The sequence below is a fragment of the Rhipicephalus sanguineus genome, chromosome 10 (genome assembly GCF_013339695.2).
Source record: "Rhipicephalus sanguineus isolate Rsan-2018 chromosome 10, BIME_Rsan_1.4, whole genome shotgun sequence".
Lineage (NCBI taxonomy): Eukaryota > Metazoa > Arthropoda > Arachnida > Ixodida > Ixodidae > Rhipicephalus > Rhipicephalus sanguineus.
This window is the reverse complement of record NC_051185.1, coordinates 113,572,458-113,593,868: the sequence shown is the minus strand read 5'-3', so window position 1 is coordinate 113,593,868 and position 21,411 is coordinate 113,572,458. Positions and strand designations below refer to the sequence as shown.

The 21,411-nt window shown below is 48.5% G+C and overlaps 1 protein-coding gene across 1 annotated transcript in view; it reads right to left on the bottom strand.

Moving 5' to 3' along the window:
* LOC119372294 (uncharacterized) overlaps positions 1-21,411 on the bottom strand; it is a 405,280-nt gene that overhangs the window by 345,944 nt on the left and 37,925 nt on the right. Inside the window, exon 3 of the mRNA XM_037642770.2 lies at positions 19,876-20,328. Coding sequence (XP_037498698.2) covers positions 19,876-20,328 — 453 coding nt within the window. The remainder of the gene's footprint in view (positions 1-19,875; positions 20,329-21,411) is intronic.

Genomic DNA, 21,411 nt, shown 5'->3' with positions numbered 1-21,411 from the left:
GACTTAGCCCATGCCCAAGGACATGGATTTAACATGGACATTAGTCGTCGGGATGGAGATGTACCACCAATGATCAAAGTGGGTGCATCCACGTGAAACGGTGCTATAGCTGCTAGACATCATTATACATTGTACAAAGTTTCTGATATCAATGTACAGTAAACATTCAGTTACTTCTGTAAGGGCACGCTTTACTTTCGTGTTATTCCGATTCCTATGACGGAGAGATCAACCACCTTTTTCTTTGGCTAACGGGTCTTGTATTCTAAGATCACCTCTCGCTGAAGCGTTGACATAAGGCTCAGACTAGCTCGCTTGCCGAAACATTGACTGGCTTTACTTGTTCCTTCACTGTTGATCAATACAGAAACTTGATTCTCGATAAAAACAGTTATTATTTACAAGGGTTCTTAGCTGGTCTAGTTAGTTTTACGTTAGTTACGATGAGACAGCGCAGCCAGTCGGATGAGTCGAAAGGACAAGCGAATACCCTGACTAAGGAACCGATTTTTCTATTGGGAATCGTACAGTTGACAGCGGGGGACACGTCGTTTGCGTGTGTCTCGTTCCATATCGGACGTCCGAGTCACTTATAAACAATGTTGTTTCCACTTGCCTCCTTTGCCTAAACATTTAATTGCTCCAAGCATCAACAAGAAGACAACAAGAGTCCATATATCACACAGGACCTCGGATCTCCGAAGTTGCTGTTCAAACATTTCTTCAGGAAATGGCTTTTTCTTTAATGTAACTTCAGGCGGCCCTCGATAGTTTCACGTTTTTTTTTTATTCAAGAGACCCAGGAAGCATTACCAAAAGGATAGAAAAGGGGTGGGTGGGTGTAAAAACGTGTAAGATTTAAGTGATTACATCGAACGGAAGATATAAGATAAAAATAGTTCTCGGTGAACGAACTACGGTGTTAATCCGTTCAAACACATATACTGAACAACGTAAGTGCGCATTACAACTGAGCACTTAGCACGGCTGCTAATCCTTGGCTAACATAAATAGCGCTCAAATGATAATTAAACGACGCATATCGAATCAAGGGACCTTGATTTTAACATACATGTCAGCAAATACCATAACGATAGAGGTATTAGTGTATTTCTTAGAAGAACCTGACCCCTTCTGGAACATTGAGCAAATAAATGTGCTTTGCCGGAGGGGCCCTACTTGAATCCTGAGATATATAAAGTTTGAGAAGTTTCCTTGCTGTTATGTGTTAGTATAAAATTAACAGTGAAAAACAAAGTTTCTTTTGATGTTTCGACCAGGGACCGTTCGTTGATAAGGGCTTATTACCAGTCGAAACGTTAGAATAAATGTTACGTTTTCCGCTGTGATATTCTTACATATAATATACGCCCCGTGCTTTGAACATCGCGTATTTGAATTGGAGCATTTGTTTCTGAGCGCACGAGCAGCGGAAGGTTATAAACGAAAACACTTTCCTGCGAATTCGCTAGAAATTTTATGAATGTCGCTTGCCTCTTGTCTGCTGCCAGCTTGTAGCTCGCACACAGCGTTTACAAAAGCGATTACAGCTTCAATAGGGCTTGTTGCTGAGCTAGTTGGTTCATTACTTGAGAAAAACTGGTAAGGCGCAAAAAGGACGGCGACGAAAAAAAGACACGAACTGAAAAACACGGGCGCCAATTTTCAACTGTTTATTAACAGAAACCACGCCTTTTTATACATGCTGCCGAACAAGGTAATCACATTGCAGATATAGATACATGGATGAACAACAAATCATCGTGAAGCACTGAAAAAGTGTTGAGACATGCGCCGAGCCGAGCTGTAATATCATGCCAGCACGCATGAAATCGTTGCCATTAAAGCATCAAGGCTAGCGAGAATCAAAAAAGGCAGCGCACAACTTAAACTTTACACGTCTTCAGGCTATCTTTGAAAAAAGCTACTTCTTTCTCACTTAAATCTAGTGATGGCGGACTAGCGCAATGACTTCCTGCTCATTTTATTAGGAACGCCTCAATTGCCTTCCTTTCAGTGCGGCTACTTTCACCCGTTTTCTGAGTTCGTGACTCTCCTTCGTCCCCGCCCTTTTTGCGCCTTACCGGTTTCTCTCGGTTTCAGGTTTCTTTAATTCATTCGCTATACAGTCCTTTAGAGGACTTACTTTCTGATGTGCAAAAAAAAAAGAAACGTTTCCAAATCGTTTCCTTCAGCACTTTAAAAAGCCTAATGTGCTTGCACTGGAGCTGTTGCCGTGGCTTGCGCCTATGCGCTACGGATGCAAATCTGCTGCTTTGGTTTTTATTTCGTAAAACGTTTCTGCTGTTTTTACGGGTCGTGGTATCTTGCGACGCGGAAAATTCGAGCGCCGTGGTTTAACTCTTTTACATACTTGGCTGGAGGACGTAGAGCGCAGTTTTCACTACAAATGGCATAAAACGTGCACACTGGATGTTTGTTATTTGGGCAGGAATACTGCTTCATGCACGAAAAACTAGACGCACGAAAAACAGTACGGCCTAATATGAGATATTAGTTTCTCTCTCTATATATTTTTTATAGCGAAAGCTGTTATGAGATCATTTCACCGGCCGTTTTTGGCGCCGTAGTTGTATGTAGTGTGCCTCGATGTGTGCACGCCCTAGTTGTATGCCGCTGCCGCCGCCGCCGCCGCCGGTGTCCGTAACCAGTATCGCTCGAAATAAGAAAAAAATTTCAGGTGGAACGAGGTTCGAACCTGGGCTCTCTGCGTGGGAGGCCCAGTATTCAACCTCTGAGCCATGCCGGTGCTTGAAACTGCTTTGCAAAAATGTCCTATACATCATGTCGGGAAGGAACCACATTAGCATATGCAATATAGCGTGGTAGAAGAGTAAAATAAGCACCAAGCGTCGCACAACGCGAATTCTGTAACCAGGCGTCACACAATGCGAATTGCGCAACGAGTAGATTGTTGAATGCTTCCAACCCATTACAAAGGCCTCTGCCATAATTCTTCATCGTCATCAGGCACATCATCAACAAAGTGCGCATAATGCCTTACATGAGTTTAGCAGGTACCAACGCTCTCCGTAGAATGACGAAAAATGGCACAGTGCCTGCTGCCCTACTTCTCAAAAATTACATTGATTTATAGCGCAGTGGGTTCCTCGCAACTGCACTTGTATTGGTTGCCAAGAAAGCCCATAATGCATGATCCATTTCCTCGGGGTCTCAGTAAACTTCTTCGCCCCCCCCCCCCCCGTCTCTCTCCCACGTCAGCGTATGTTATACAGCATGGCGGGAGAGGGAAATAGCGACCGGGCGTCACCCAATGCAAATTACATAACTGGTGGGCCGTTTAAAGATTCCAACCCATTACAAACGGCTGAGCCATAATTCTTCATCGTCATCAGTCGTCGCGTCAACAAAAAGCACATAATGCCTTACGGACGTGTAGCTGGTGCCTCGCTTCTCCGCAAAATGACGAATATTGGCTTAGTAGGTGCTTCCCAACTTCAAAAAAATTGTGATTGATGGCGTAGTGGGTACCTTTCTAGTGTACTTTATTGTAGCCCCAAGAGAGCGTAACGGACTCTAGAAACGCCGCTCTTCCAGCTTTCGCTGTCACTGTGCTGCGGTTTCAGCGCAGGCCTGGCGTTTTTTTTTATTTATACACGGAAAACATGGGAAAGTAGGCTACGTCAGAGCCTGCTATCTGGTCATCATAATAATATTATTAAAATAAACACACAACCAAATACAAGCAAAACAAGAAATACTAAAACAATACACATACGATCTCAGGCGTATGAAGAATACCTCTAAAGGGCAGAGTCCTATACATACAGAGTGGTCACACAGATTACCGCGGATAGAGTGCGTAGAGACAGGTTTTTATGCACTTGCATATAACATGTCTACGACATATGTTAATTAAAAGCACAATATGATAAAGCGAAACGATAATGTCAATTACAAACATATCATTAAGCTTGTGTTCGTTAAAAAAAAGATGTTGTTTTCCTTTAGAAATCATTCCATTTGAAATTCGAATCTATTTTTTCAGGTAGTGAACTCTAATCGAAGAATGTGATACTTCTTTATTATGGACTGAAAACTTAAATCGAGTCTGAGTGCTTAGCGCAACTCAAACAGAGTAGAAGGAAACAACAGTAAGGTTCGGGGGGAGGACAAGGCGATAGCATGAAGGTTTAGTCCCCGTCACGTGTAAAACGCTATTTATCTTGTCTACTGCACTTTAGCTTTAATACCCCCCCTTTTACCAGTTGTAAGCCTCGGAACGCACAGCTTCCTTCATCTCCATAGAGTCCAGCTTTAACGCTCCTGAATAGGTGGCTGGTAATGAAAAACGACACTGACTCGACCCTTGTACCGGAATTCATCCGGGTATTCTGCTACGTAAGCCACCGAAGTGGATTCTATATTGCCACGCCCACTTCTTGTTTTCTTTTGATGTTTTTTGGGTTTGACCAGCAAGGGCGGTTATCAACGCTCGAGGCTGTCCGCGAAGCAGTGTTCGAGAAACTTCTCGATTGTAGTAGGTCGTTTTGTTAAGATTTCGCGCCGCACGCGAATGTTCCAGCTTTATCGAGAGATAACGCCGCCACCAGCGATATCGCTGGAAAGTTCGATATCACCTGTATAAAAAACCGATGCGCCTGACCGCTTGTCAGTTGATCGACGGACGACGCCCTGTTCGCCGCTATCATTGTACAGCGTGTATTGCTGTAGTTCTAGCTCTCATTTTCCCGGCCACAAGTTCGGCCAAATAAACAGTTTCATTCTGAAAACGCCGACTGCTGTCTTCGTCGACGTCACGACCACGTGACATCTGGTGGAGGTGCTGCTTCTTCCATGATCCGGACGCCCCCGTCAAACCGCGAACCCAGCCCACGTCGCGAAGAAGACACCGACACCATCAGCGGCAGTCGAGCCAGCCGCAGACTGGAAGGACTACCCCCACAATACGGACCCCTACCGGACAAGACCAGGATCACAACGAAGAAGACAACAGCCACAATGACAGCCGCTGTGGCGCCTGCAACGGTCGTCATGCATCAACCGAGGGAGCCGCCGACATTCCGCGGATCCCCATGCGAGGATCCAGAAAGCTGGCTGGAGGCATACGACCGGGTCTCCACGTTCAACAACTGGGACTGCGACGAGAAGCTACGCCATGTCTACTTCGCCCTTGAAGATGGCGCAAGGACCTGGTTCGAGAATCGAGAGTCCACGCTAACATCATGGGACCTCTTCCGCACCGGATTTCTCAACACCTTCACGAGCGTCATCCGGAAAGAAAGGGCTGAAACCCTTCTCGAGACCCGTGTACAGCTCCCCAATGAGAACGTCGGACTGTACACCGAAGAAATGACTCGCCTATTCCGCCATGCCGATCCAGCCATGTCCGAAGAAAAGAAAGTTCGCTTCCTGATGCGGGGAGTGAAGGAAGAACTCTTCGCCGGACTTGTGCGCAACCCACCGAAGACGGTCTCGGAATTCCTTTCGGAGGCCACCACATTCGAAAAGGCACTAGAAATCCGCACTAGGCAGTACAACCGCCGCATTCCTACGACATCCTACGGGGAGGTTCAGGCGCTGCAGTCTGGTGACCTGCGTGACACCATCAGAGCGATTGTGCGGGAGGAGCTGCGCAAACTGTTACCTTCGCCGCAGCATCAAGTGGATTCAATCGCCGACGTTGTCCGCGAGGAAGTCCGGCAATCGCTTGGAATTCCCGCAGCACCGCAGGCTCAGCCGGAAGCCATGAGCTATGCTGCTGCAGCCCGACGCAACGCCCCCCCCTCCTCGCCCACGTCTAGACGCCGCGCCGCCGCAGCAGTTCCGCCGCCAGGCACCGCCGCCACCACCACCGACGTCAAAACGGCCTCCGACAGGACAACGCTGCGCCCCCCGAAAGACCGACGTTTGGCGTGGCCCTGACAACCGACCGCTCTGCTATCACTGCGGGGAAGCCGGCCACACATACCGCCGATGCCACTATCGACAGATGGGGCTACGCGGATTCGCCGTCAACGCGCCGCGCCCGCAGCCAGGCGAACGGCCTCGCGACATCGACGACTACCTAACCGGACCACAGTGGGAAGAACGACTACCTTCCCGCTCGCCGTCGCCCGGCCGCTACATGTCACCGCACCGCCGGCAGTACACTGGCCCAAACCGGGGCCGGTCGCCTAGCCCGTATCCGGGAAACTAAGGGCAGCAACCGATGGAGGTGCGGTTGCTGTACGACGAAATGCCGAAGATCCTCCGCGGCCGCCGACGACGACAACGCGACGAGACCTTCAGAACACGATGCAAACCGGACGGAGCCCTCACGACGAAACTTCGCGGCCCGAAGAAAACCTGACGACGCAACGTCGAAACAGCGGGACAAATCGACGAAGCCGTGATCCGACGCCACGACATAACCGCAACGCAAGAGGACGAACTAGCGACCTCGATGTTCTTATCGACGGCCACAGCGTCACAGCTCTCGTCGACACCGGAGCCGACTATTCCGTCGTCAGTGGGCCATTCGCCACCAAGCTGAAGAAAGTAAAGACCGCTTGGAGTGGACCAGATCCGGACAGCTGGAGGCCACATGATAACGCCGATTGGTGTCTGCACGGCGAGAGTCACCATCAATAACCGCACTTATCCTGCGAGCTTTGTAATCCTACAAAACTGCTCCAGGGATGTGATACTCGGAATGGACTTCCTAAGTGACCACGGCGCCGTTATCGACCTGAGGTCTGAGTCGATAACACTAACCTCAGACAAAGCGCTCCCGCCCCACGCGATGCCAGGGAACCATGCACTGAATGTGATAGAAGAGCAGGTGACCGTTCCGCCGCGCTCCAGCATCATTATTTCCGTCGGCACCGAAAAACCTGCGAACCTTGAAGGCGTAATCGACGGCGATCAGCAACTACTCCTGGATCGTCAAATTTGCGTCGCAAGAGGTATCGCCGAGCTGCATGACGGTAAAGCAAAGGTACTGCTGACAAACTTCAGCCACGAATATAGGCACCTCAACATGGGTACGACGGTTGCCTACATCGACGAATGTGTAGCCGCCAGCGGTGCATCCGCCCTCTTCGATGCTGTCGAACCTGCTTCGACGAATAGAGGTCCCGAACGGGATTTTGACGTCAACCCGAGCCTTCCGAAGGTCCAGCAAGACCAGCTGAAAACCGTGCTCCTGCAATACAAGGACTGTTTCTCGTCGTCATCGCGGGTCCGACAAACGCCCCTTGCTAAGCACCGCATTATAACAGAAGAAAATGCTCGACCACTACGTCAAAGTCCCTACCAGGTTTCGACGCGGGAACGGGAGGCCGTGAAGAAACAGGTCGACGAAATGCTACGCGACGACATCATCCAGCCGTCGAAGAGCCCGTGGGCATCCCCCGTGGTGCTAGTGAAGAAGAAGGATGGGACTCTTCGTTTTTGCGTCGATTATCGTCGCCTGAACAAAGTCACGAAGAAGGATGTGTATCCCCTTCCCCGGATAGACGACACGCTGGATCGATTACACAACGCAAAGTACTTTTTGTCGATGGACCTCAAGACCGGTTACTGGCAAATAGAAGTCGACGAGAGAGACCGAGAAAAGACTGCCTTTATAACGGCAGACGGGCTGTTTGAGTTCAAGGTCATGCCTTTTGGTCTTTGCTCGGCACCTGCGACTTTTCAACGGGTTATGGATATAGTACTGGCCGGCTTGAAGTGGCAGACGTGCCTCGTGTACTTGGACGACGTCGTGGTGTTTTCCTCAAACTTCGACGAACACCTTCGGCGCCTTGAAGTTGTACTTCAAGCAATTAAGACCTCCGGACACACCTTGAAGCCTGAAAAGTGCCGCTTCGCGTACGAGGAGCTCTTGTTCTTGGGTCACGTGATCAGCAAGGATGGTGTTTGCCCAGACCCGCGGAAAACAGCTGCCATCGCTGACTTCCCGACGCCCACCGACAAGAAGGCCGTACGCCATTTTCTCGGCTTGTGCGCCTATTACAGACGTTTCGTCAAGGAATTTTCACGGATCGCCGAGCCACTGACGCAACTCACGAAGGCCGACGTCGAATTCAGGTGGGAAACGTCGCAAGTTCAGGCATTTCAAGAATTAAAACGACGCCTGCAGACGCCTCCGATACTTGCGCATTTCGACGAGCACGCCGATACGGAAATCCACACCGACGCAAGCAGCGTAGGACTCGGCGCCGTCCTTGTGCAGAAGACCGACGGATTGGAAAGGGTCATCAGTTATGCTAGCCGGTCGCTATCAAAGGCAGAAATCAACTCTTCCACAACAGAAAAGGAGTGTCTGGCCATCATCTGGGCTACATCGAAGTTTCGCCCCTACATCTACGGCCGGCCCTTCAAAGTTGTGAGCGAACACCACGCCTTGTGTTGGCTAGCCAACTTGAAGGACCCTTCAGGTCGCCTCGCACGGTGGAGCCTAAGACTTCAAGAATTTGACATAACCGTCCTTTACAAATCCGGAAGAAAACACTCCGACGCCGACTGCTTGTCTCGTGCCCCCGTCGTCCCACCGCCGCAGGTCGGCCACGAGGATGACTGCTTCTTGGGAACCATAAGTGCCGACGACTTCGCTGAACGACAGCAAGCCGACCCAGAACTCAGGGGCCTCGTGGAATACCTCAAGGGCAGGACCGCCGTTGTTCCAAAAGTATTCAGGAGGGGATTGGCGTCATTTCTCTTGAAAAACGACGTCCTCGTAAAGAAGAACTTCTCTACGGCCCGGGCCGACTACCTCATCGTTGTACCTTCGGCACTGCGACCAGAGGTTCTGCAGGCCCTGCACGACGACCCGACGGCTGGCCACCTAGGCTTTTCCCGCACGCTCGCGAGGATACAGGAAAAATACTACTGGCCACGCCTTTCTGCCGACGTCGCCCACTACGTTAAGACTTGCCGAGATTGCCAGCGACGGAAGACACCGCCGACTAGGCCAGCGGGACTTCTGCAGCCAATCGAACCACCTCACCGGCCGTTCCAGCAAATCGGGATGGACCTACTGGGGCCGTTCCCGACGTCGACTTCCGGCAACAAGTGGATCGTCGTAGCAACTGACTACCTCACCCACTACGCCGAGACAAAGGCCTTGCCCAAAGGCAGTGCCGCCGAGATAGCCACGTTCTTCGTGGAGAACATCGTCTTGCGTCATGGCGCCCCAGAGGTCCTCATCACAGACAGAGGTACCGCCTTTACTGCGGACCTAACTCAGGCGATCTTAAAATACAGCGAGACGAGCCACCGCCGCACCACCGCCTACCACCCGCAGACCAATGGCCTCACCGAGCGTCTAAATAAGACCATCGCCGACATGCTGGCCCTGTACGTCGACGTTGAGCACAAGACGTGGGACGCCGTCCTTCCGTACGTGACCTTCGCCTACAACACGGCCGTCCAAGAAACGACGCAGATGACGCCGTAAAAGTTGGTCTACGGAAGGAGCCCGGCGACGACACTGGACGCCATGCTGCCGAATGTCACCGACGAAGAAAACCTCGACGCCGCCGCTTACTTACAACGTGCCGAGGAAGCTCGACAGCTCGCCCGCCTGCGCATCAAGACCCAGCAGCACACCGACAGCCGTCGCTACAATCTGCGACGACGCTTCGTGGAATACCAGCCTGGCGACCGCGTCTGGGTCTGGACGCCGATACGCCGACGTGGCCTCAGCGAAAAACTCTTTCGGCGATACTTCGGACCCTACAAGGTTCTTCGACGTCTCGGCGCTCTTGACTACGAGGTCATCCCGGACGGCATTACTAACTCGCAGCGACGCCGCGCACGACCTGAAGTCGTCCATGTCGTGCGTCTTAAGCCGTTTTTTGCACGTTAGCGAATCTGGGGACTCTACTTTTACCTTTGTAATTTATTTATGTATGCACTTGTTTTATTTTCTCTCTTCTTTGTTCTTTCACAAGCATCGGGACGATGCTTTTTCAGAGGGGGGCAATGCCACGCCCACTTCTTGTTTTGTTTTGATGTTTTTTGGGTTTGACCAGCAAGGGCGGTTATCAACGCTCGAGGCTGTCCGCGAAGCAGTGTTCGAGAAACTTCTCGATTGTAGTAGGTCGTTTTGTTAAGATTTCGCGCCGCACGCGAATGTTCCAGCTTTATCGAGAGATAACGCCGCCACCAGCGATATCGCTGGAAAGTTCGATATCACCTGTATAAAAAACCGACGCGCCTGACCGCTTGTCAGTTGATCGACGGACGACGCCCTGTTCGCCGCTATCATTGTACAGCGTGTATTGCTGTAGTTCTAGCTCTCATTTTCCCGGCCACAAGTTCGGCCAAATAAACAGTTTCATTCTGAAAACGCCGACCGCTGTCTTCGTCGACGTCACGACCACGTGACAATATGTAAGCCCTATCGGGGCTCGCGTACAATTGATCCAACCCTGCTATACCGGCGCGCATACTGGAATCCCGACAGGCGCGTCTGGGACAACAACGCCGCGCCTTGTGTCTGCTGCCACGAGAGTAACCGTTTTTGCGTTGTGCAAATCACTGCAGCGCGTACGCTGTGTGGCCTGTAGCGTTTCGACGCAACACGCGGGCTGTGTTGCGTCGAAACGAGAACCAGAGGGGGCGCGAAACCATCGCGTGCGAAAGCTGCACGCAGTGGCTTCCATATTCAGTCGAGCCTAGGAGAGCTCAGTTAGCGCTGGGATCCCAGTCAAGGCTGGGAGAGTTCCGAACGAAGGGGCTGGTCGAAGTGGTGGCTCGAACGTGTAGTTTTGTAGTTACGCCAGCCCACCGCAGGAGGGAGGTAGGCGATCAATACCGAGAAGAGCGAGACCCAAAAAAAAACCAGTCGCATATTGCGTTCCGTTCGTCGGCTATTCGTTGTGGTAACGGCACAGAGGAGCTACACGGAATATTGAATAACCTCTCCGTTTTCAGCAGCTTTGAAATTGCGTTAGCCCGGCCTCCATGTGTAGAGCCTTTCGATGTTTGCGAACGAGCTTTCCTTTCACGGCGCTTCAACTATGCTCGCAAACTTTTTTCTTCATTTATATAAATGCTAGAGATAAACACGTCAGCGCACTTGATGATGGCGGCTGCTTCTGCACTTAGTAAAGGAGAGAGCGCTTTCTTACGATGTCTGCTGCATTTGGTGAGGGCGAATGACGTATGCTGTTGGAGCGTAGCTGCTGCCCCTACTTATGTGCAGGTGGCCCACACGTTTGTACGATGAAGTGGTGGCGAAATAAACAATGATGGTTCTAATGATGATGAATATGATAGTGCCGGTGGTGATGGAGATAGCGTTGATGATGAAATAGGAGGAAGAAAAAGAGGCAGAAGAAACTTATGGTAGATACAGGACGATGTGCCGTATGTAGTATTATCTGACGCATTCAGCCAAAGGATTTGTATATCTGGCGATGTTCTCGGATGAATTATGGCGGCTGGCTTTGGTCGCCGTAGGAGTTACGCGAATAAGCCATCCAGCAATCTGTGTCTGTCTGTGTGTCTGTCTGCCCCTCTCTCTCTTTAACTGTGTGTGTGTGTGTATGTGTGTGTGCGTGTGCGTGTGCGCGCGCGCGCGCGCGCGCGTGTGTGTGTGTGTGTGTGTGTGTGTGTGTGTGTGTGTGTGTGTGTGTGTGTGTGTGTGTGTGTGTGTGTGTGTGTGTGTGTGTGTGTGTGTGTGTGTGTGTGTGTGTGTGTGTGTCTACAACTCGGCAACGTAACGAAGGAAAAGAACGTTGTGAGCTCTACAAGTACTGGATTTGCTAAGAGGTTAAGCCTACATTTTAGTATAGTAAGTTATTGTTGAACATATAAGTTGAAGATATGTCGTAGGTCGTAACTAACAATTTCCTTTTCCATTAGCCGATCTTTTTTTTTTCTTCTGTTTCCCAAGTGATGCTTCTTCTGAGACGGCGAAAAAGACCTAAGTGAAGGGGTTCTTTCGCGTTACTTTGAAATACGTGGTCAGCGAGCAAGATAACAGCGGTCTTTCTGAGAATGCTCAGCACATTCATTGCAAGAGAACGCAAGATAACGCCGTGTAATACTTGTACTAAGGAGAAGTAAAGACTGTTAATTAAATATTTTTGTATTTATTCAACCAGCGCAGGCATTGAGAGTCCTTTACTGGTTCCCGAATATACTATTGCATAAACATAAAACAATTTTGTTCAAATGTGGCGAGATATCTCGGCTGAGCTTTCTCAAAATGTCTTTCAGTAAAACAGAGGAGCAAAATCTTAAGGCAGCGTTTTGACAGAGTGAGTTTTAAACGTCGCCCTCAATACGGTTTAGTTTATAACCCCGTTAAGAAACGTAAGCTCAACTGCGTCTGTCTCGAACTACATAAATAAATAACACGGGCTGTTAAAGAACAGCTTAGCACCTCGATATAGTAACATTGAACCCTAAACTAACTTGACAGACTTACTCCAAATCATTTGACAATCTGATTTGCAGAGCTTCCTTCACTTCTGATGTTTCCATATTGTGTCTAAATACGCGTCGATTGCCCCGCGGCTTATCAGAGTGCATCGCATAGCGCATTTGGATGAGAGGAATTCAGAATTTTTCTTTTGCAGATGCAAAAATGGAATAGAGCGTTTCGATATCTCAGCCAAATTCAGAAGCACACGGATGAAAGAAAGTAAAAAAAAAGAAAGTAAGTTGAAGGCATTTACGAACATCTGGAATACAGTTGCCAGCTTAGACCCGAAGCGCTCTTGAATGATTCGGGAAGATTTTAGTGTGAGGTTTTAGAGGGGATGAAGATCGGATTAAGAAATGTGCGCTGTTTAATTTAAAGAGCATGCTTCGACACGGCAGTTTTGTCCGATAGCGTCTCAACTGGGAAGCTTTTTATAATCTTGAGCTTAATTAGCGACACCAAACGAGACGTTAAATAAGAAAGTAGGGCGAAATTTCTTCAGCTTTTTCGCTGTTGAGTGAATTCTTCTTTTCGTCGTAAAAACGTGAAAAGGCAAGTTAACAAACCACGAGAGAACACAGCTTTTAACGCAACAGAGAATAACTACGCTTCGAACTAATAAATGCCTCTTGAACCACGGAGGTTTGCGGAAGGCCTAGCCACTCTCCAGCTTAGATGAAAGCGGGCCATTTGAGATGCTCAAACAACTCAGTTGCCCATATTGCTCACTTTCTTATGCTAGACAGTCACGACAGGTGGGAACAAAGTATGAAATAACAGCATAATATAACGTAAAATTCGATAAGAGCGTTCATTAGGATGCCAGCGCTTAATGTGCGTCTCCCTTCTTCGTTCCTGTGTTCTTCTTCAAGGGCGATTTTAATAAAAGACTCTTAGATGACTACGATGTGACCTTCCGAGTGAATTTCTTTTGAGTTATGCGTTCTTTGATCGGCTGCGAAGTATCAGAAGTATTTGTCCATGAAGGACTGATTATCTAATGAATCCCAGTAGATTAAAACAACAAATTCAGGTTAGCTGGGGATTCACACTTCTCACTAAGTGAAGTGGAGTTTAATTCTGTTCATTCTACAAGGTTCGAGCAGATCCTGTGTGCCGAAGGCAGAGCTGCGAGCCGAAGGCAATAGTCATTTCGCAGACGCCCGTATTGTCACTGGGAAATATAGGCCGGAGAATCACCTGCGGTGGTTTGTTTACGAATCCAAACTTGTGAGCAAATTTTATTCACCCAGCCCGTCTGTCCGATGGATCGATGGGATAGAATGAAATAGAGTGGGCTGGTATGGAATAAAATGGAGTGGGATTGAATGGATGCACTCTACGAAAAAAAGAGAGTGGATTGACTTTTTTTAACACGAAAGTGTGTTATGCCGGGGTCCAGAAAACTTCAGTGACGTATTTCCGTCACGGAAATGACGTGGAAAAAATTTACATGATCAGATGGCAAAGAAAAAAAAGTTATCAACGGGTATCGAACCCACGACCACTCGTTCCGCAACAACAGATGCCGGGCGCGCTATCCACTGCGCCAAGGTCCCAGACTCTGGAGGCTTTAGAAACGCGCCTTTTATATCTACCACTCTCCCGGTCGGCGGGGTTGTGTTTCCTCTGGGAGCAGTAAAGTAAAGTAATTCGTCATTACTGTGGCCTCCGCGATTAGCACCTGCCACGCGTTACACGTCCGTTCCATTCGGCGATTTTCAATAGAATTTCAATTTTGTCAATGCCTTAACACACCGCGAGGTGGCGACCTTCGCCCAAGCGTCGTTAAAGCGTCGTAAAAGCGTCGGTCTCTGTCACAGCATCACGCTAATCCAAACCAAAAATAGCTCTGCGACGCGCGCCTGTAACGCCGCGTTCCCCGCTCACGAGCTCGCCCCGAGAAATATCGCGGCCGGGCTACTGGGGCGGCACGACGCGCTTTGCGATTCCCTCTAGTCGGGCCGTGGCGTTCAACCACATTTTAACATGCCGCGGGATGGCTACCAAGTTCTGCGTCCAATAGCGACGCTCTTCTGGCTAGCACACCTCGTTCTCTGATTACGCTTTCACCGTTAACTACTACAGCTACCACAAGAGTTTGTTTATTCATTTAGCATGGACGTTAGTCGTCGGGATGGAGATGTACCAGCAATCATCAAAGTGGGTACATCCACGTTAAACGGTGCTATAGCTGCTAGACATCGATATACATTGTGCAAATTCTCTTGTATCAATGTACAGTAAACATTCAGTTACTTCTGTAAGGGCACGCTTTACTTTCGGGTTATTCCGATTCCCATGAAAGAGGAATGAACCATGATTTTTGTTGAGTCCTGACTTGCCAAGTGTATGACTCTCTTTAAAGAAACACATGAACTCGCTTTGTAGATCATTAGAGAGTTTGAGAATTGGGGCCCCAAGGAGCTTGGTGGCCCAAGAAGCTTGGGAGCCGCCAGGGCGCATGCGCAGGACCCAAGCGACTCTTGGGCTCTTGCGCTCGCGTTGACCCGAGATGCAAAAATTGAAACCTAGCGTGGGTCCCCAAGGCGTCTTGGGTCACCAGATGGTCACCAGCGAGAAGACAGACGCAGCGCGGCCACGGTGCAGTATGGCCCGCGTCTCGCATGATTTGAAATTTCGCCACCTGTGGCGCTCCGTGCTCTTGACGCAACGCAGGCTGCGTTGGCCCAATTCTCAAATTCTGCTGATCATTCGAACGCAAGAGCAGGCTGCCCAACGCAGCTTGGGGGCCCAGCGTCTTGGGTCCCCAATTGTCAAACTCTCTATTGTGCTCTCTTCGGAGTGTCGTGGGATCAGATCCACAAGAGAGTTAACGTGTCTCTTTAAAGATAGTCACATACGCGGCAAGTCAAGGTTCACAGAAATGAGTAACACATACTCTTTGTCTTTTTCTTATAGTGGCGGGTGGAATGGAATGGTCTGGGTTAGAGTCGAATGGATGCGATCGAATAGAATGAAATGGCAGATCAGTGTGTCCGCAAGTATGTCCGGATAAACTGCAAAAGCCATGTCTGACGACAAGCGAATGAGCACTTGCCGGAACATTCAGATTAAAAACTACCAATTCCACCTGCAAAAGGTAATACGCAAAATATTCTACACCCTTAGCTTTTGTAAAACATTGCACATCATTGACAGTTGATACAACCGCCACCGACACCTGTCATATACGGAGAGCGCATTCGCAAGTTACAAGATCCGAGTGCTACTCATGAACATCTTCAAATGTTCAGCTTTCGAGGCATGGGCATAAAATATGCGGGATAGAGATGGTGTGCGAGCATGCAGCCGCAATAAGTGTAGATGTCTGGCACCATGTCACTATAAAGCCTTGTCTTATTTTTGAAGCGTTTTTGAGCACCTATAAGGTGTCTCCGGCACCTCGGCGATCTTAAGAAGGATTGCGCTGTGGACAGAAATTCTGTGAATTGTCAGCTTTTTGCAAGGCGGAAGAGATTTAAGTAAACACCGAAAATATAACTATAGAAAACAGGGAGGGTATTTTGAGTGCCATGAGTGTTTTGCCTATACGACCGTTCTCCTCCAGCTGCTCGTAAAGTGGTGCACTTTAGAGCATAGGCTTGTACCGGCACATGCTGTATGCTATAAAGTAAGCTATCAAAACTTGATACTCTAGACGAATTTTGGCGGAGTCGGGTGTTGAGTAAAAAGAAATAAAAGCTGGAGAGTTAGCGATGAAAAGCGTTGGTAAGCATGTGACTGTTATTACAGTGCGTTAAATTATCGTCAAACCATTTCGCACCGCTGCACAGACGTGGGAAAACAATCCTGAAGAAATCACTGCAGACTAAATTGAATAAAATGTGTAAACGCAGTGAGGACATTTCTTTATAGTTTAGTTTTTTTAGTTCCTCTAAAACAGCGATAAGCTGTCATGCCGAATTGGGTCAGCAAAAAAAATTCGGCAGATGCCACGCACCGTGGCAGTCGATGTTATGCGAAGCATACGGCGTGAAGGCGACTGAGGCGTAATTTTTTTTTACTGAGCAACACGTTACAAAATGACGCTAAAGATTTGTATAAATTTTATACGCACACATATATGTTGAAGAGCCGCATATGTGTTATATACCCAGTTGTTTACGGTTGGGTAACGCTGCCAATGGCAACGTGGGTATTACCAACACCAGAAGCGGTAAGCTAGTACGTAGTGCTTACACGTGTACCGAGAACGAACGCACACACGTTTCACAAACCCGGGTTCATGTGTGGAAGACGTTCGTGACAGTTCTAGAACAAGGGCATCATCACCGTGATCAGTGAACACTGACTTGTTATAGGATCCGGTCGTGATCGTGGTGAAGAGAGGTCCATGTGTAGTGAAGTGTGTTGTATAGTAGAGCTATTGGAATTCGTGGATGCCTCGGTCATTTCGTGGGCAAATTGTCTGCCGATAGAGCCTGCGACATGTTGGAACCTGAAGCCACCCTTCGCGTTGGTGAGGTATAGGCTGTCGTGGCTGGTAGGCCTGGGTAGTGCTACGTAGACCAACATCAGTGGATGGCGCTTGTCGTATTCGTAGGCCATCTGGGCGTATGTGGCTTACGGAGCCTAATCTACAAAGCGGCTGTCAATCAATATGCCATCATCCTCGGTCAGCATGAGGCCATCGCCCAGCCTCGTAAGAAATGAAGAGGACACTGCGTCGTTCTGGCGGACGAAGTGCACTTTACGGTGCGGTGATGTGGATATAATGTGTAACTTTCGTTATAGTGTTCATCCGGGATCGAGCAATGCTTCAAATAGTTTCCTGAAGCATAGGAATACAAACGTAATGTTTATTAGACTGCTATAAAAGCGAAGCCAACACTGGAACCACAGACGTTAATCTGATATGACGCCTGTATCGTAGGAGTACACATCGTAGGAGTACATATTTAGTGTTTATTGCTTGCTTGTAAAATTAGATAGCAAGCACCACAACCACAATTGACGTTGCACCGATAGTACGCCTGCGTAGGCAGCTGTTTTTCCAAACCAGTTTATAGGCCTGGCGTAGCCCAGTGGTAGAACACCTGATTGCCACGCAGAATGCTTGGGTTCGATTCCTGCTGGAATCCTAATTTTCTTTCTTTCCATTCGGTGGAGTCAACGCTGCCGATGTTGGTTTTCCTTAAAGCACTAGCATTTAAGTTACCAATGTCTGTCCTCGCCGTTCCTGGCTAGGTACAAACTGTCAATCACCTGTGGCGCATACCCGTACACCGCGGCCCGTGGTAAACGGTTATGTGCCACACTTGTCTAGTGGAGAGGGTCTACAGACGTAGGCGACTGGATTTTCACGTTATTCATGTCATGACCCGACAATCATATTCGTCAAATCCTCTTACCCTGCCATACCAATTTTGGTCTATACCAAGTTAAGGAGGCGATCTTGAGAGCGTCCAGACATAGGCGGCTAGATAGATAGATAGATAGATAGATACGTAGATAGAAACGCTCAAAGTGCCCAAGGTTCGCTAAGAAATGCTTCGTATTTAAAATAAAAAGAAATCTTGTTTCAAGGATTTCTCAATGCCCTGAGTTTGCCTACGATACAGAACAACTTAACCGACTTAACCATTTTGTACTTTCTTTTAGGATGGGTAGCAAGCGGCAAGCCCTAATTGCATTCTACCCGGGTTGTTTGCGCTCTGCAGGCGCTATCATAATTATTTAATCAGTGCCACTGCCTTTAAATTGTTCGAAAAATTCACAGCAAACGACAGGCATACACGAAGGCCTAGTTTTTAATGAGTTTCACCAATCGAAGGAGTGAAAAAAGAAGAAAGAATATTGCTAAAGTCGGAAGTGATTTCCAAAGCAGGACTGCATAGAGAAATACTTGTAATACCGCCAAGCCAACGCTATCCTAAGCCTCGTTCTGCGAGAAGAATGGTTCTACATTGAAGCTATTTGCGATTCAATGAATGTGCTCATTCTAAGATTTTCAGTGCGACGCGTGTACGTAAAGCACTGTACTTCGCAGGGAAATGTATTGTTTGAACAGTGCCAGAATTCCGATAGCAACTTCCTGTCAGAAACCCGGAAGTGAGCTTCTGATAGTGAGATGGCACTCGACACTTCAAGTGGAGTTCCAGGTTCCATACGTTTTCGATGATGCTTAAGGCCATCTCTTAATTATGCGGAAGTGATTCACAAGACACTGCAACTTTTTGTGCCTAATAGTGATCCAGTTAATATAGAACCGACGTGAACGTCTGTTTAATGGTGCATAGCTGTGAATGCGTAAGTTTGGCAGTTCAATTATTTTGTTGCTGATATCTGACATTTGGTAGATCAAACATGTATTCCCTACAGCTGCGTTATCAATTTCGTTAACAGATATTTTTACACAATTGCTGTACAAATATGACTTAAATCAACGAACATTGTCCAGTCTGATCATGTGAATGTCTACAGATCTATTCAAATTAAAAAAAAATCGTAGGTGACACGTTGGTCGAGATTCCTGTCACACCTTGACAGCTGTGACATGAATATGAAGTGCATAATTGTAATATTGAGATATTACGATGTTACACTTCGTTCTAAATCAATCAATCAACCAATCAATCAATTTATTTTTATTTCGCCCAGAAGTCTGGATGGTCTTCAAGGCTAAAGTAAGCTGCTCAAGGTGGCTTGATTGCGTCCCTGAAAACCCTTAGATTGGCAGCACAAGATGTTCACAGCCTAACATCAGATAGTAATTGCAATGTACGCGAGTAATAGATTAACAGGGTTTCACTTGAGATCACATCAAGTGTTTAACGTTTCGTAGTTACAGTAGGCGTGTTAAGTAGGATTCGCGTCAGATGATCAATAAAGCCTAAAGAACTTAATTATATAAATAAAAAAACTCTAAACGCAAAGAAAAATTATAATGAAATAAAATATTGTGAACTCGAATGTTAACAGGTTTCGCATACAGTAAAGAGTACAAGGACTGAACGAAAAAGAAAACATCGCTTGAGGATGACAAGACACAAATAAAATGCAGGGAGAGCAGCATAGCCTGAAATAACATTGAATTCTGGAGAGACAGATGTATCAGAAGGACTTCAACGGCGTATAAAATTGGTAGGCAACTCAATCAATTCAAACTGAATGAAGGGTGTGATGCCCTTGTAACACGGATAGACAGCGTCAGCGAAATTAGCCACGATTTTCTCGGCATTAGCTACCACGAGCCCCCTTTCGCCATTATTCTGCACCGTAGTATCCTTTAGGCAGCACTACCCTTCATTTAGCCAACTTACTTCATAGCTAACTGGCATTTGCAAACGATAAGCTGATACTAGCCAACATCAACGAGCGCTAAACAATGATGGCAGTACGCTCGTAAATACGGTATGTCGGGACCCAAAACGGCCACCACTCATCCCTGATTTCTTAGATGCGGGCTACTTCCAAAGGGTACTCACCTGCTACGAAGAGGTCCACGCGAGACTCCGTCTCCACTATGGCAACGGAAGTGACGTTGTCATGGTAAGTGACGTTGCACACGTAGCTTCCGCTATCGGAGCGCTCCAAGCGGTTGAGCCGCAAAGCGGGCGGGTCGCTTAACAACGAGAAGAACGCCCTTCCAGACCACGATGGCTGCTTCCAGTGCGTTCCGTCCACCAGGCCTTTAGTTACTCTGGCCGCCGCCGTTGGGGACGACCAACCTGGCGCTTCGATCGCGTACACCCTCTTCACCTGCAGGTGGCCGTCGGTGTAGTAAGGCGAGCCGCCATATTCTTGATAGGCATGGGTGGCGACGTGGAACCAGACGGCTGCCATTGGTTCGCGGATCGCCGTGTCGATGGGGCACGGAAGTGACGTCGGTTCCCCTTCCACGACACTCAGGCGATTGGCCGCGTTTGGGCTTCTCTCATCTGCAAAAGAAAGAAATGTAGAAGAATGTAAGAGGTGCCTCTGCTAATATGTGTCACCACGTCGAAATTCACCTCAGTGTATGTGTTTGCGGTGAGGCTAGGAGAATGAGTAAAGATAAAAGGCAAAATTCGTGAGCGTCTTAAGCGAAGCTTCTAAAACTCAGATTTCGGCATCGTACGCAGAAAAACCAGGCGCTCGCTAGCGCTAAGAAATGCCTCCCTCGAAGGCGCACCGGTCATATGCTCCGTTTTGAATAACTGATGCTCTCTCGATCGTGGTCTTTTGGGCGACGAGCCGTCTCTGATATGGCCACCTGATCTTTTATCGAAGTAGTCGAGCTGTCTTGCCATTTCACGTTGTCGCGTTTCATTGTTGCCTGGATATGAACTCATGACCGTTGTTGCCTGTAACAATTGCTACGCTGTTAAGCACGTCGATGAAGGTCCGATTCCTGGCATGGAGGAAAAAAACAGTTCGGAGGGAGCATTGCGCAGTGCGATAGGAGAGAAAGAAACAGATAATAAGGTTATGAATTTCAGGTTTTTAATCTTCCGCTTTTCGCCCTGTATCCTCATTTATTTCCGGTCACACAATTGTGGCATCTAAAACGCGAGCATATAAAGCGAAAGCAACGACACTTGCGTTCTAGCCCTGGCACTGGAGTTGGCGTTATTTGAAACCACAAGGCCACCTCTGCAGTCTCCTTTTAAATGCGAATGCATTTCTTAGTCGGGCTATGTCAGGCGTCCGGCGTTGTCCGCGGCGCCTTCTCCCATAGCAACAGCTGCGGGCGCGCGCGCTTATCCTCGCCCCTAGCAACCGGAGCATGTGGTGCGAGAGAGTGTAGGAGAGGGTAGGTGCAGTGCTTCGCAGCTCCTTCTCTCGCCGTTCGCTCTCTCTCTCCTCTCTGCGCCCCGCTCTCCCGTCCGCTCGCGCCTCACTCTCGACTGTTCGCTGGCTGGGCGCCTCTCAAGAACATCCGGAAATGTGTGCTCGTGACGCCGCTGTGAAACGCCAACGCCGAGCCGAGAACGCTGGCGCCCCACTCTCCTGTCCGCTCGCGCCTCACTCTTGACCGTTCG